Source organism: Theileria annulata, chromosome 4 (assembly GCF_000003225.4).
Source record: "Theileria annulata chromosome 4, complete sequence, *** SEQUENCING IN PROGRESS ***".
NCBI lineage: Eukaryota > Apicomplexa > Aconoidasida > Piroplasmida > Theileriidae > Theileria > Theileria annulata.
The window spans coordinates 184,813-199,331 of NC_011098.1; the positions used below are offsets into that span (position 1 = coordinate 184,813).

At 26.0% G+C, this 14,519-nt stretch overlaps 7 protein-coding genes across 7 annotated transcripts, besides 3 other annotated features; 3 read left to right on the plus strand and 4 right to left on the minus strand.

Moving 5' to 3' along the window:
• Positions 1-303: 303 nt before the first annotated feature.
• Positions 304-537, minus strand: TA08220 (uncharacterized protein; the record flags this gene model as incomplete). The annotated part of the gene is made up of 1 exon (XM_947686.1): positions 304-537. One exon carries the CDS (start codon positions 535-537, stop codon positions 304-306), a length of 234 nt encoding a protein of 77 aa, XP_952779.1.
• Positions 538-1,475: 938 nt separating this feature from the next.
• TA08275 (uncharacterized protein) lies at positions 1,476-2,123 on the minus strand (the record flags this gene model as incomplete). Its single annotated transcript, XM_947687.1, has 3 exons — positions 1,476-1,826; positions 1,921-1,970; positions 2,000-2,123. The coding sequence occupies 3 exons, from the start codon at positions 2,121-2,123 to the stop codon at positions 1,476-1,478; spliced, it is 525 nt and encodes a 174-aa protein (XP_952780.1).
• Positions 2,124-2,280: 157 nt separating this feature from the next.
• TA08280 (uncharacterized protein) lies at positions 2,281-3,072 on the plus strand (the record flags this gene model as incomplete). The annotated part of the gene is made up of 4 exons (XM_947688.1): positions 2,281-2,352; positions 2,385-2,477; positions 2,620-2,668; positions 2,921-3,072. The coding sequence occupies 4 exons, from the start codon at positions 2,281-2,283 to the stop codon at positions 3,070-3,072; spliced, it is 366 nt and encodes a 121-aa protein (XP_952781.1).
• Positions 2,409-2,477: a sequence feature (2 probable transmembrane helices predicted for TA08280 by TMHMM2.0 at aa 33-55 and 93-115).
• Positions 2,983-3,051: a sequence feature (2 probable transmembrane helices predicted for TA08280 by TMHMM2.0 at aa 33-55 and 93-115).
• Positions 3,073-3,366: 294 nt separating the features above from the next.
• Positions 3,367-3,448, plus strand: a tRNA.
• Positions 3,449-3,942: 494 nt separating this feature from the next.
• Positions 3,943-6,724, plus strand: TA08335 (tubulin alpha chain, putative; the record flags this gene model as incomplete). Its single annotated transcript, XM_947689.1, has 6 exons — positions 3,943-4,004; positions 4,151-4,268; positions 4,840-5,047; positions 5,279-5,591; positions 5,936-6,166; positions 6,358-6,724. The coding sequence occupies 6 exons, from the start codon at positions 3,943-3,945 to the stop codon at positions 6,722-6,724; spliced, it is 1,299 nt and encodes a 432-aa protein (XP_952782.1).
• A 530-nt stretch (positions 6,725-7,254) lies between these two features.
• Positions 7,255-7,713, plus strand: TA08390 (60S ribosomal protein L32, putative; the record flags this gene model as incomplete). The annotated part of the gene is made up of 2 exons (XM_947690.1): positions 7,255-7,341; positions 7,402-7,713. 2 exons carry the CDS (start codon positions 7,255-7,257, stop codon positions 7,711-7,713), a joined length of 399 nt encoding a protein of 132 aa, XP_952783.1.
• Positions 7,714-8,071: 358 nt separating this feature from the next.
• TA08495 (uncharacterized protein) lies at positions 8,072-9,589 on the minus strand (the record flags this gene model as incomplete). Its single annotated transcript, XM_947691.1, has 2 exons — positions 8,072-8,401; positions 8,534-9,589. The coding sequence occupies 2 exons, from the start codon at positions 9,587-9,589 to the stop codon at positions 8,072-8,074; spliced, it is 1,386 nt and encodes a 461-aa protein (XP_952784.1).
• Positions 9,590-9,650: 61 nt separating this feature from the next.
• TA08550 (adapter protein, putative) lies at positions 9,651-14,508 on the minus strand (the record flags this gene model as incomplete). Its single annotated transcript, XM_947692.1, has 8 exons — positions 9,651-10,106; positions 10,294-11,827; positions 12,343-12,867; positions 13,020-13,231; positions 13,837-13,979; positions 14,103-14,226; positions 14,331-14,402; positions 14,437-14,508. The coding sequence occupies 8 exons, from the start codon at positions 14,506-14,508 to the stop codon at positions 9,651-9,653; spliced, it is 3,138 nt and encodes a 1,045-aa protein (XP_952785.1).
• Between the last annotated feature and the right edge of the window lie 11 nt (positions 14,509-14,519).

The following is a 14,519-nucleotide window of genomic DNA, read 5'->3' on the forward strand; positions in this document are numbered from 1 at the left end:
CTCTAAGCCCTTAAGCCTATCTTAACCCTATCTAAGGTTAATAATTAGTTAAATAATTCTATAGATTAAGTAATCAAACATGTTAATAAGTGTTTCTTTATTATATGAACAACGATAACCACGATTTCTTAATTCTTCTTGTAATTCTTCATATTCAAATCTATTAAATTAATTCAATTAATTTTATTTATTTATAAGTAAAGAGGAAAGTGGAATGAGGAAAAAGGAAATTTCTTTCCTCAGATTCCCTCAAATTCAGTCAATTCCCTCAAATTTCCGTCAATTCCCTCAAATTTCCGTCAATTAGGTAAATAAATTAAATAGAAACTTATGAATATCATTATTATTGAATAATTTATATCCTTTATTATTAATTGGTAACATTCGATAAAAAGTATTTTTTTTCCTTTTCTTTATTTCTCTTAAATGTCTTAAAAATTTTCTATACTTTATTGCCTTTTGTAATTTCAGTTTTCTCAATTCCTTCACAAATTTCTTATTCTTATTCAATCTCTCATACATTTCCCATCTACTCATTTTATCTACTCCAGTACTGTCATCAGTAGTATCATTAGTACCAGGTACATCAGTACTATCAGTAATATCAATACTATTACTATCACTGGTACTGGTACTGTGTTGTTTTAATTTTTCATTGATTTCATTTAAATAAAATTCATTTTCATGTATTTCTTCATTAGTATAATTACCTAAACTAAACAATTTATCAATCTTCAATTCATCACCTATACTTTTTATTATTCCATTACGGTGTCTAGTCTAACTACAGTAGTCTAAGAGTATTAAGTAGTCTTAAGTAAGCCTTAACTACAGTAGTCTAAGTCTAGCAGTCTAGTAAGTCTAGTCTACTACTAATAGTCTATAGTAGTTCTAAGAGTATTAAGTAATCTATAGTAAGCCTTAAGTACAGTGTCTAAGAGTTATTAGGTATCTAAAGCTAACTAGCGGTATATAAGGGTTAAGAGGTATTTAGGTATCTAAGGTAGTTAAGTAGTCTAATTAAGGGTATTAGTACTGTAGTCTAGTACACTAGTCTTAACTACTCTAGTACTAGTCTATAGTAGTCTAAGTAAGTCTAGTCTACTACTAGTTATTAAGTAGTCTAAGGGTATTAACTACTCTATAGTAAGCCTTAAGTACAGTAGTTAAGTCGTTCTATAGTAGTTAAGGAATCTAGTATAGTAGTCTAAGTAGGTAGTCTACTAGGTACTTAAAGGGTACTATAGCTATTTTAGCTATATAAGGCCTATTAAGGCCTATTAGGAGTACTAGTATATTCTAGGCAATTTAAGGCAATTAAGGCTATTAGGGTTATTTAGGTAGTCTATAGTAGTTATGGAGTACTAAGTAGTATAGTCTAGTATTATATAGTCTACAGTAATCCACAATAGTCAAAGCTATCTAAGGCTATCTAAGGGTATTTAAGAGGTATTTTAGGTATATATTAGGCTATTTTAGGTATTTAAGTAGATACGATCTTCAGTAGGTATAATAGGTTTTTGTACAATTGAAGGTATTAATTCTAATGTATTTTTACTATTATATTCTGTTCTTATTGGTTCATATTCTTTATTATATATTTCTTTTATATCTATTTCATTATCCAATTCAGTTCCATCATTTGTATTAGTTCCATCATTTGTTACACCAGTTCCAGTATTTGTTCCTGTTCCATTAGTTAATTGTGTATTAGGATATATTGATTCAAATGTAATTTCATTTTTAGGTAATTCATATTCTCGACTTCTTTTTATTAATCTTTGTACATTATTATATAATTTCTTATCTTCATTTAATTTTATCAACTAATTAATTCTATTATCAATTTATTTAAATTATTTAATTTATTTATTTAATTAATTATATTAATTAATTAAAATGTGTATAATTTTTATTAACTTGTTGTTCTGGTGGTAAATATTTATAATCTTCTTCATTTATAAAATTTTCTATACAAATATTAATATATTATTAATACTAATACTAATAGTATATGTGTTACCAATAGAATCTTGATTATTTGATAATAATATTAAATTTTGTTCATTATATTTATAATTTGTAATAAAATATATTAAAAATGTTTTTGTATTTAATTTCATTCAAATTATTAACAATTAATTACAATAAAATTTTGAAAGTTAATTTTAATAATATTTAGTAGTTATAATAGTATTTAGTAGTTAATTTTAATAGTATGTGTAATAACACTATTTTCTTGGGTATTAATTTAATAAGTTAATTTATTTTTTGAAAAAAATGAATTTTTCAAGAAAATTATTTAAAAATATACCAATTCCAAAATTTACACAAAATCGTCTCAATCGAAGAGTAAACTAATAAATACATTAATTTTTTTATAGAATAATATGGCAGAACAAGATCGTGCTATTTTTTATTATACTAATTTAATTTCTATTATTATTACAACATTACCAATTGCATATTTATTCAAAGTAATTTTTTATCCACAAATTAATTAAATAATTAAATTAATTAAATTTATCCAATTAAATTTATTTAAATTAGTTTATTCAAATTTATTTAAAGTAATTTTCTATTTATTTATATAATTTGAGTTAAATTATTTGTTTGTAGAAAAATTATTGGAGTAGTGAAGATCAAATGAAATTAGATCATGTTTTAAGTCATTTATCACCAGAATTAACCGAATTTTCAAATAAACAATTAAAATTTTAATCTAACAATTAATATAATAAATATTTATAAGAATTTACATATATTTTCAATATATTAATTATACTTAAATAGTCTACATTAAGGAGTAGTTAAGGTGTAGTACAACACTCTTAAGTAGTATTACCTCCTCTAGTACCAGTGGTATACAGTAGTATAGAAGTCTTAAGTAAGTAGTCTACAGTACCTAAGGGTCTAGTAGGTACTTTAGGTGCAGCAAGAATTGTACTGGAATTTTCCTCCGTAACGGAGCTTGCTACAATAGTACCAGTAGTTCCTTTAGGAGTAATATTAGTAGTACTATCCTTATTAGTCTTAATTACAGTAGTCCTTAAGTACTCCTTAAGTAGTTAAGGGTAGTAGCCTTATGTACTCTACACTAGTCTTAAGTAGTCTAGAGTAACTAATCTAATAAGTAGTCTAGTAAGTAGCCCTAGTGTCAAGGAGTCTATAGTAGTTAAGTATATTAGGGATATATAGTTAAGGATTTAGTACAGTAGTCTATAGTACAGTAGGCTACAGTAGTTAAGGGTATATAAGTAGTCTATAGTAACTAGTACCAGTGGTCTATAGTACTCTATAGTAGTCTTTAGTAGTCTTTAGGGTTTTAGGAATATATAAGAGTAAAAAATAAGAGTATGTAATATAGGCAACGTGCCCGAGTGGTTAAGGGGATGGCCTGCTAAGTCATTAGGTTCTGCCTGCGCAGGTTCGAATCCTGCCGTTGTCGTTTTTTATATTTATTTATTATATAAATTAATTATATAAAAATAATTTTTTAAAATAATATTTAATAATTATTAATTAAAATATAATTACAAATTATCAAATATTTATTAATTTAATTAATTATTTATTAATTATTAATTAATATATAGTAAATTAAAGTTGTAAGATAATTTGATTAATAAATTTCTAATGAAATATTATTGAAAATATTATTATAGATAAGAAAATATTAATTTTAATTCCCCATGACACCATAAGGGTGTGTGACGTTTCTTCTAATTCTTTTTATTCATTATCAAATTTATTCATTTGTAATTTTATCCAATTGTAACTTTATTAACTTTATTAAATTATTATTAACTTTATTAACTTTATTAAATTATTATTAAAATTGTAACTTTATTAAATTATTATTAAGATTGTTTGAGAATATAATTTTGGATTATTTATAAAATATATTTAATGTATATTAGTAATATAATTTTGTAAGAAAAAATGAGAGAAGTTATAAGTATTCATGTTGGACAAGCTGGTATACAAGTTGGAAATGCTTGCTGGTAATATAATAATTCTACTCCAAATAATCTTACACATATAATCAATTAACTTAATCAACTTAATAATTATAATTTAATTTATTTATTTAATTAATTATAATTTAATTTATTTATTTAATTAATTATTTTGAATATATTTTAATTAGGGAATTATTTTGTTTGGAACATGGTATTCAACCTGATGGTAATATGCCTGAAGATAAATTATATTCAAATGATGATGCTTTTACTACTTTTTTTTCTGAAACTTATTCTGGAAAACATGTATGTTTCTCCATTACGGTGCTTGGTCACACAGCCAACCACCCCTAATAGCCCTTAAAGGGGCTTCCTTAGCCCCGAAGGGGAGTAATTAGTACTTACGCTGTTACCTATATATTTACTATATTTAGCTCTCTTTCCAATAGTACACTCCATGGCTGTTAAATTAGCTCCCTTTCCCTATTACACTCCATAACCATAGATTTAGCTCCCTTTCCCATGGTACACTCCATGGCTGTAAAATTAGCTCCCTTTCCCATAGTAGTACCAGTAGTAGTAGTATCCCTAGCTCCCTTAGTACCAGTATCCTCACTATCCTTAGTACTAGTACTATTATTAGTGGTAGTACACTCTGTAGCTGTAGAATTAGCTCCCTTTCGAGGGTATAGTTAGTTACAGTAGTTAGGTGTTAGGGTAGTTATTTAGGGAGATAGTTATATACTTTAGGTAGTTAGTTATTCTATACCCCTCCGAGGGTTACTTATACCCTTACGGCCTATGTCCTCTAGTTAGTTCCTTAGCTACTTATTTCTGTTGAACCAGACACCGTAACGAAGGAATAACATGTGTATAGGTACCTAGATGTATATTTGTGGATTTGGAACCTAGTGTGATTGATGAAGTTAGGAATGGTGCTTATAGACATTTATTTCATCCTGAACAACTTATTACTGGTAAAGAAGATGCTGCTAATAATTTTGCACGTGGTCATTATACTATTGGTAAAGATATTATTGATACTATTCTTGATCGTATTAGAAAATTAGCAGACAATTGTACAGGTACTCCGTTACGGTGCTTGCTCACACGGCTTCCATTACCCTACCAAGGCTATTTAGTTATATATAGTAGTTGGTTATATACCTTAGTTAATATCCTTAAGGGGATTCCTTTATTTATCTACAGTAGTTATACCCTTAGGTAGTTAGTACCCTTACTGGGATTAGTTATATCCCCTAACGGGGATACTGCTTGACCAAGCACCGTAACGGAGCACCGTAACGATGTTATAGGATTACAAGGATTTTTAATGTTTAATGCTGTTGGTGGTGGTACTGGTAGTGGTTTAGGTTGTTTAATATTAGAACGTTTATCAATAGATTTTGGTAAGAAGAGTAAACTGAATTTTTGTTGTTGGCCTTCACCACAAGTCTCCACTGCTGTTGTTGAACCTTATAATTCTGTTCTTTCTACTCACTCATTATTAGAACATACTGATGTTGCTGTTATGCTTGATAATGAAGCTATTTATGATATTTGTAAACGTAATCTTGATATCGAATGTCCAACTTATACTAATCTTAATAGGTTCGTTACCCCGTTACGGTGCTTGCTCCAACGGACAGTACTACTATAGTTATCCTAGTTATACCCCTTAAAGGGCTTCTACAGTTATACAGTTATTTAGCTCTCTTTCCCATAGTACACTCCATAGGCATAGAATTAGCTCCCTTTGGAGGAGTACACTCCATAGCTGTAGAATTAGCTCCCTTTGGAGGAGTACACTCCATAGCTGTAAAATTAGCTCCCTTTCCCGGGGTCTATTTAGTTACAGTAGTTATATACTAGTATTTATACCCCTTACGGGTTAGTTACCCCTTGACCAAGCACCTTAACTGAATATTCAGATTGATAGCTCAAGTAATAAGTTCGTTAACTGCAAGTTTGAGATTTGATGGTGCTTTAAATGTTGATGTAACAGAATTTCAAACTAACCTTGTACCATATCCTAGGATTCATTTCATGTTATCATCTTATGCACCTGTTATTTCATCTTTTAAAGCATATCATGAACAACTTACTGTAGCAGAAATTACCAATTCTGCATTTGAACCTAATAATATGATGGCCAAATGTGATCCAAGACATGGTAAATATATGGCATCATGTATATTATATCGGTATATTCCCATAAATAACCATACACTCACTAGACAGTTTACACATATTTAGAACCTTATATCAGTTTATTAGTTATTTTGAACCTTATATCAGTTTATTAGTTATTTTGAACCTTATTACCAGTTTATTAGTTATTTTGAACCTCGTACAGGTTTATTAGTTATTTTCTTTGGTTAATTATATCTTTTAGTGGTGATGTGGTACCTAAAGATGTAAATGCAGCAGTAGCAAATATAAAAACAAAAAAGACAATACAATTTGTGGATTGGTGTCCTACAGGATTTAAAGTGGGTATAAATTATCAACCACCAACAGTAGTACCAGGTGGAGATTTAGCAAAAGTTGCACGTGCTGTTTGTATGATTAGTAATTCAACAGCAATCGCCGAAGTATTTGCACGTATGAATTATAAATTCGATCTTATGTATGCTAAAAGAGCTTTTGTACATTGGTATGTCGGTGAAGGGATGGAAGAAGGTGAATTCTCTGAAGCAAGAGAAGATCTAGCAGCTCTTGAAAAAGATTATGAAGAAGTCGGTAATGATTCATTACAATAATTTTTTCAACATCAATTTATTCATTAGTTACGGTGTCTGGTTAAGTAGTTAAGAGTAGTTCTTAGGTAGTTAACAGGAGTATTAGGTAGTTAAGGAGTATTCTACAATTATCTAAAGTACTCTTAAGTAGTTAGGTACTCTAATATAGTAATAAGTAAAGTTAAAATAGTTAAGGGATTAGGTGCAGCAATTTGATAGGAGAGAGGAAAATTTATTTCTTCTAACCCGATCAATTTTGAGATTTATTTTTAAAATCCCGAAATTTGTAATTATTTTTTACTAATTTTAGCTAATTATGGTCAAGTAATATTCATATTAGGGTGTATAAATAAATAATGTTGTTATTAAAATATTATCAATTAATTAATTATTAATGAATTGTATTATTACTGAATTATATTATTACTGAATTATATTATTTTAATAATTATTACGGAATTGTATTAATGATTTGTGTTATTACTGAATTGACTTATGGAATTGTGTTAAATATGGGGTGTATAATTTTATTTTATTATTATTTTTTAATAATGTCTGTTAAGAAGGTTGGTAAATTAGTTCATAAACGAACTAAAAAATTTAGAAGATTTCATTCGGATCGTTTTAAAAGACTTCGAGTAACTTATTTAATTAATTTAATTAATAAAATTATTTTATTTTAATTTAATTTATTATAGACGACATGGAGGAAACCGAAAGGTATAGATAATCGTGTTAGAAGACGTTTTAAGAGTACAGTTTTAATGCCAAAAATTGGTTATGGTACTAATAAGAAAACACGACATCAGTTACCTGGTGGTGTTTATAAAGTTGTGGTATCAACTCCTGCCGAAGTTGACGCTTTATTAATGCATAATAAAACTCATGTAGCTGAAGTTGCACATAGTGTCTCTGCTAAGAAACGGAGAGTACTTCTTGATCGAGCTGACAAACTTGGTATCAAAGTACTAAATAAAAAAGCTAGACTCCAATTACAAGAAAAAGAATAATCTAATATTATATATATATTAATTATTATATTATTCTTCATCACTAAATATTATTTCATCTTCTTCATCCAACATCTATAATTACGTTACGGTGTCACGTTACGGTGCTTGGTCAAACAGTAACTATAGAACTAAGGAACTAACTATATAACTAACTACTGTAAAGCTAAATACTCCCCTAACTAACCACTTGACTAGCCCCCCGGAGGGTACTAACTACTCCATTAAGTATATAACTAAGTACACCCTGGAAAGGGAGCTAACTACAGGTATGGAGTGTACCCCTGAAAGGGAGCTAAGTACTAGAGGTGTATAACTATATAACTATAGAAATCTTAGGGGTTAATATGAACCCCTTTCAGGGGTAACTAAGTAGTGATATAGGAGCTGCTGGAGCAAGCACCGTTACGGGTACCTTTTGTCTTAATTCTCTTAATTCATCATCTTGTTTCATTTGTTTTTCAACTTTTAAACGTAATTCATTAATTTCCAATTCAGTAACATCTTGTTCAAATGAACCCATTAAAATATCATAATATATTTTACTACGTTCATAATCATCTTTAGGTATAACTTCATCATCCAAACGTAATAATTTCAATACAAATGATACATCAGGTTTTTCTAATATTTCATTAGAAAAATTCATAAAAAATGATAATCCAAGTTTAAATAAAAATATTTGTCCCTAAAAATTATATTAACACCATTTACACAATTTAAATTATATTAACCCAACTTATATTCCAAATTATCTAAAATAATCTAAAATAATCTAATTTAACTAAAAATTAATATAAAAACAATTAATTTTAGTTACTTGTTCAAAAAGATAATTAAGTAATGTTGATATAGCTTCGAAATCAAAAATATGTATACCTAAACCTATGAACCATTTAGATACAAATGCTTCGGGTACAATTAAATCATTTAATATTTGATAAAGTTTTATATTTCTTCTTTCCAATAGTAACATTAATACTTTAGAATCTCTTACATAATTTCTTGGTTTGGATGAGAAATATCCTGGCAAATAATTATTACTCATTACTCTCATTACATTTATTACTTCTATTGTATTTAAATATATTGATAATAATGCTATTATAAATCCTTCACCTTGATGATAATCACCTAATCTTTCAAATACTAAACATAAATTTTTATAAAATTGTTCTTTATATTTTTCATTTTTAAATGTACGTTCTGCATCTAATTTAAATATTCTTTTTAATTCTTCCGTTACGGTGTATGTATCACCGACAACAGTACCTCCAACCCCAATAGGGGATTCCTTAACCCCCAAAGGGGTTTCCTTACTATCCTTTACAGTATCCTTATTACTACTATCGTTAGTATTAGTATCCTTACCATTAGCTCCAGTAGTATCATCAGAAAAAGTACTCGACTCCCCAAAATTAGTTACAACGGAAATTTCATTAGGATTTTCTTCAGTACTACTATCTTCACTATTAGTAGTAGTAACCTTGGTACTATCATCGTCAATATCATTAGTACCCTTAGTAGTATTATTAGTAGTATTGTTAGTGGTATCAGTAACTTCAGTGGTAGTGGTAGTACTGTTTGGTGGACCAGTCACCGTAACGGAAGAATTAATTGAATTATTCAATAAATTATCATCTTTAGAATTTTTTACATCATTTTCCTCCTTAATATTTGAATTATTATTAGAATTATTATTAGAATTATTATGAATAATAGTAATATAATCAAGTTTAAGTAATGATTTGGAGATTCTATGTAAATTTCTAAATTTTGGTAAGATCATTTTAAGATTTGATTCGGAAGTTAATCCACTACGATTAAAGAGTGGAGAATCACGCTCACACTCCCAAAAACCCTCTTCCTTAAACATATTTAATAATTATTAACTACACCACATCACCATACACATGTAATATTATTATATTATTATATTAACTAATATTTTGAAATAATTTTTTTGCTAATTCTTTCTCCATAACGGTGCTTGCTCCAACTGTACCAGTATCCTTACTAGTACTACTAATATCCTTAGTACACTCGGTGGCTGTAGAATTAGCTCCCTTTCCCTCTACCTCAGTAAAAGTACCTGACTCCCCAGTATTAGTTACAACAGCAATTTCATTAATATTTTTCTCCTCAGTAGTACTATCCTTAGTATTATTATCTTGTTCTTTATTATTAATATAACCTTTAGGACCCCAAGATTTATTTTTTATATTAATTATTAATTTTTCTTCTTCTTTATCAATATTTTCTATATTTTCTATATTAGATATTGTATTTATTAATTGATATGGTTTATAATTTAATTTCTGTTCTTCAATTATTTCCATCTTTTCATTTCTTTCATATCTTTGATATCTTCTTTCATCTTTTTCTATCCAATTCTATAAAATTTTATCAAGTATAAGTAGTCTATAGTAAGTATAAGTAGTTAAGAGTCTATAGTAAGTATAAGTAGTTAGGGGTAGGTAGATTAGCAGCAATTTGATAGGAGAGAAGAAAATTTATTTCTTCTAACCCGATCAATTTTTGACATTTATTTCCTAATTAACTAATTTTCTAATTGTATACATTGAGAAATGATAATTTAATATCATAGAATTTATTATTAGTAATTTTTGGTTTATATTTTCTTAAATTTTTAATTTCTATTATTATTTGTTTCATTTTTAATTCTTTACAATTTTTTTCCATTAATTTATTATATAACTCCGTTACGGTGTCTCCCGTTACGGTGCTTGGTCCAACGGCCACTTTTGCTCCCTTTCCAGGAGTAACAATATCCTTAGTAGTACTATCCTTAGTAGTAGTAGTACACTCTATGGCTGTAAAATTAGCTCCCTTTCCCATAGTACACTCCATAACCGTAAAATTAGCTCCCTTTCCCATAGTACACTCCATAACCGTAAAATTAGCTCCCTTTCCCTCTACCTCAGAAAAAGTATCCGACTCCCCAAAATTAGTTACAACAGCAATTTCATTAGGATTTTTTTCCTCCGTTACGGTGCTTGGTCCAGTACTATCCTTAGTATTACTTGTACCAGGTACTACTGTACTTTCCGTGTGACCAAGCACCGTATCGGAGGTAATATTATAACGTAAATTATTAAATATCCAAAATAATTTTAAATTATTAAATTTCATATTTTTTTCCAAAATTTCTATATTTTTTTCCAACATTTCTAATTTTTCTTCCAAAATTTCTTCTTCCATTAATTTATTCAATTCATTAGTTAATTCTTGTGTTTTATGTGTTAATAAATATATTAATAATAATATAATATTATTTTCTGCTAATAATTTTATACATTTATTAATTAACCAATTAATATTTAATTTATTATTATTTTTTATTAATTTTATTAAATTATTTAATATATAAAATGTATTATTACTTTTTATTAATAATTCTATTAATATTTTTATTTTCCATTTTTCTTCCGTTACGGTGTCTGGTTCACGGCCATCCCCGAAAGGGGTTTCCTTAGTATCCACACCAACTCCCTCAATATTAGTATCCATATTACCCATAGTACACTCCATAGCTGTAGAATTAGCTCCCTTTCCCGGAGTACACTCCATAAGGGTAGAATCAGCTCCCTTTCCAGGAGTATCCATAAAAGTATCCGACTCCCCAGTTTTAGTTACAACAGCAATTTCATTAGGATTTTTTTCCTCCGTAACGGTGCTTGCTCCAATGGTACCAATATCCTCAGTGGTAGTTTCCACAGTAGTAGTTAGGTTATTAGTAGTACTATTAGTACTATTAGTATTAGTAACGTCAGTGGTAGTGGTAATACTGTCTGGTGGACCTGACACCGTATCGGAAGAAAAAATATTAATAATATTAAATTCAATAAAAGATTTAAAATTAAGAGAATTATAATGTTTAAAAATAGTATTAAAAATAAGTTTGAAATTATTTTTATTAATTAATTTAAATAATAATTTTAATATATTTATTTGTATAATTTCATCATCTATTGTTAATAATTTTAATAATTTTAATTGATCTTCTATATTTATTATTAATTTCTTATCAATTAATTTATTTATACATATTATACTCATATAACACATTATTATACCTTCACTATTCAATAATCTATAAAACAATTATTCATATTCAAATTTAATTCAATTAACTCAATTAACTAAATTAATTAATAATTAACTAAATATAATCAAAATTATGAAAAAATAATTAAGAAATTAGGTAGAAAAAAATAAATGTCAAAAGTTGATCGGGTTAGGAAAATAAAATTTTCCTCGCTAATAAATTATTGCTGCACCTAAACTAACTAGTCTACTTAATTAGGTATTGGAATAATAGATATCATTAACTAGTTAACTATAGTAACTAGACTAAGTATACTCTTAAGTATATAATAACTATAGTTAACTACTCTTAACTATATAAATTCTAAATTAACCAAAATAACTAAAAATAATTAACAAAATAATGATTTTAAAAATAAAATGCCAAAATTGATCGGGTTAGGAGAAATAAATTTTCCTCGCTAATCAATTCTTGCTGCACCTAACTACCTAACTCTACCTAATAGTATTACTAATTAACTAATACTACTTAAATAATATTAGTAGTATATAAAACATTACTTGGAAATATATATAGAAGAAATTGATAATAATATATTATTAATATGTATATTTGATAATAATTTAATAAATTCATATATTAACATTATATTCACATTTTTTTCTATTCTATTATTCTTCCAATTATTTTTCCAATTTAAATTATTTAAATTATTAAAATTATTATTATTTTCCAAATTATTTAAATTATTATTAATTTGTGTAAAATTATTGTTAGTGTGTGTTATAGTATTGGATTCAATAGATTGTGTAAATTTATATAATATATTATATATTAAATTACTTGTATAAATATTATTACATAATATTGTTAATAATTTTATTATATTAATTTGTATAAATGGTGCTGGTATTTTATTATAATAATAAGTTTTATTTAATTTATTATCCAATATTTGTTTCCATATATTTATTAATAAATTTATATATAATTCTTTATTTAATTTTATTCCATTTATTATACTTATTCTTATTAATATTAATGTTACATTCATTACACTAGGATTTATATCATATATTCCTCTTCTAAATATAATAATTAGTGGAGAAAAAAATTAAATTAATAATTAAAAAATAAATTAATTAGAGAAAAAAATAAAAATAATTAATTAAATTAACTGGGGTAAAAAATAAAAATAATTAAATTAATTAGGAGGAAAAAAATAATTTGATATTACTCAATAATAGAATGTATATTATTAAGATGTGTTGGAAATTGTTGAAAAATGTTAGTTAATAATATTATAGTTTTTTTTCGTACAAGTTCATTTTCATGTATTAAACAATTTAATATCATTGGTAATATTATTTCCAACATTTCTTCATTTATTAAATAATTCAAATTATTCAATACTATTATTTTATTCATTACATTATTACTATTCAAATCCTATAATACTAATTAATCAAAAATTAACTAATAATCAACTAATTAACCAAAATAAGTAAAATAACTAAAAATAATTCATAAATTAACTAATTATTTAAAAATGTCAAAAATTGATCGGGTTAGGAAAATAAAATTTTCCTCGGTAATCAATTTTTGCTGCACCTAAACAACCCACTCCTTAACTACTAGTAACTATACTAATAACTAAAAATCCAATTTTAGTAAAAAATAATTCATAAATTAACTGATTATTTAAAAATGTCAAAAATTGATCGGGTTAGGAAATAAATTTTCCTCGACCGGTAACTATTGCTGCTTCAACTACTCATATCACTAATTTAATTACAAAAAATAAATAAATGTACTAAAAGGTTGCAAATAATGAAATATCTGGGGTTAGAGGAAATAAATTTTCTTCTCTAGGTAACTATTGCTGCAGCAACCACTCATATACCAATTTTTAATTACAAATAGTAAAATAAATATCAAAGAGGTTGCAAAAATGATAGTTAGTGGGGTAAGTTAAGTTAGGGTGCTACGTTACGGTGCTTGGTCAAGCAGAATGGTATAACTAACTACTGTAACTAAGGGTATAACTAAAGAACTATATAGAAGGCCCCTTTAGGGGCTATTAGGGGTGGTTGGCTGTGTGACCAAGCACCGTAACGGAGTACCTTTTGTATAGTATTAATTAATAAAATAATTAAATCATTATTATTTTGTAACATTAATGTACAACATAAATATCCTAAAAAATTAATAAAAAAAATATAAACCAACTAACTAATTAATTAATAATTTAATTAAATATTATTTATTTTATTTTATTTATTAATTTTATTTATTAATTTTATTTATTAATTTTTATTACCTAATGATTTATATTTAAGATCTTTATCTTGTGCTAAATTAATAGCATGTATATAAGCAAATTTAATATTAAAACCAAACATATTAATATGTAAACATTTTAATAAATTTTTATATATTTCATTCTAAAAAAAATTAAATTCAATAAAAAATTAAATTCAATAAAAAATAAAATTAATAATAAAAATCAATTAATGAAATTAATTCTAAATATAATAAAAAAAATTACTTTAGTTATATTTTTATTTTGAAAACTTAATTTTAATTTTGTTATTTCATTATATATTAATTTTTCTAATCCCTAAAAATAATTAATTAATATTAATAATTTTTACATATTTAGAATTAGTTTCATTAATTGATTTAATAAATTTATGAAAATCATTAGAAATTTCTAAATTTAACATTTTAAAAAAAT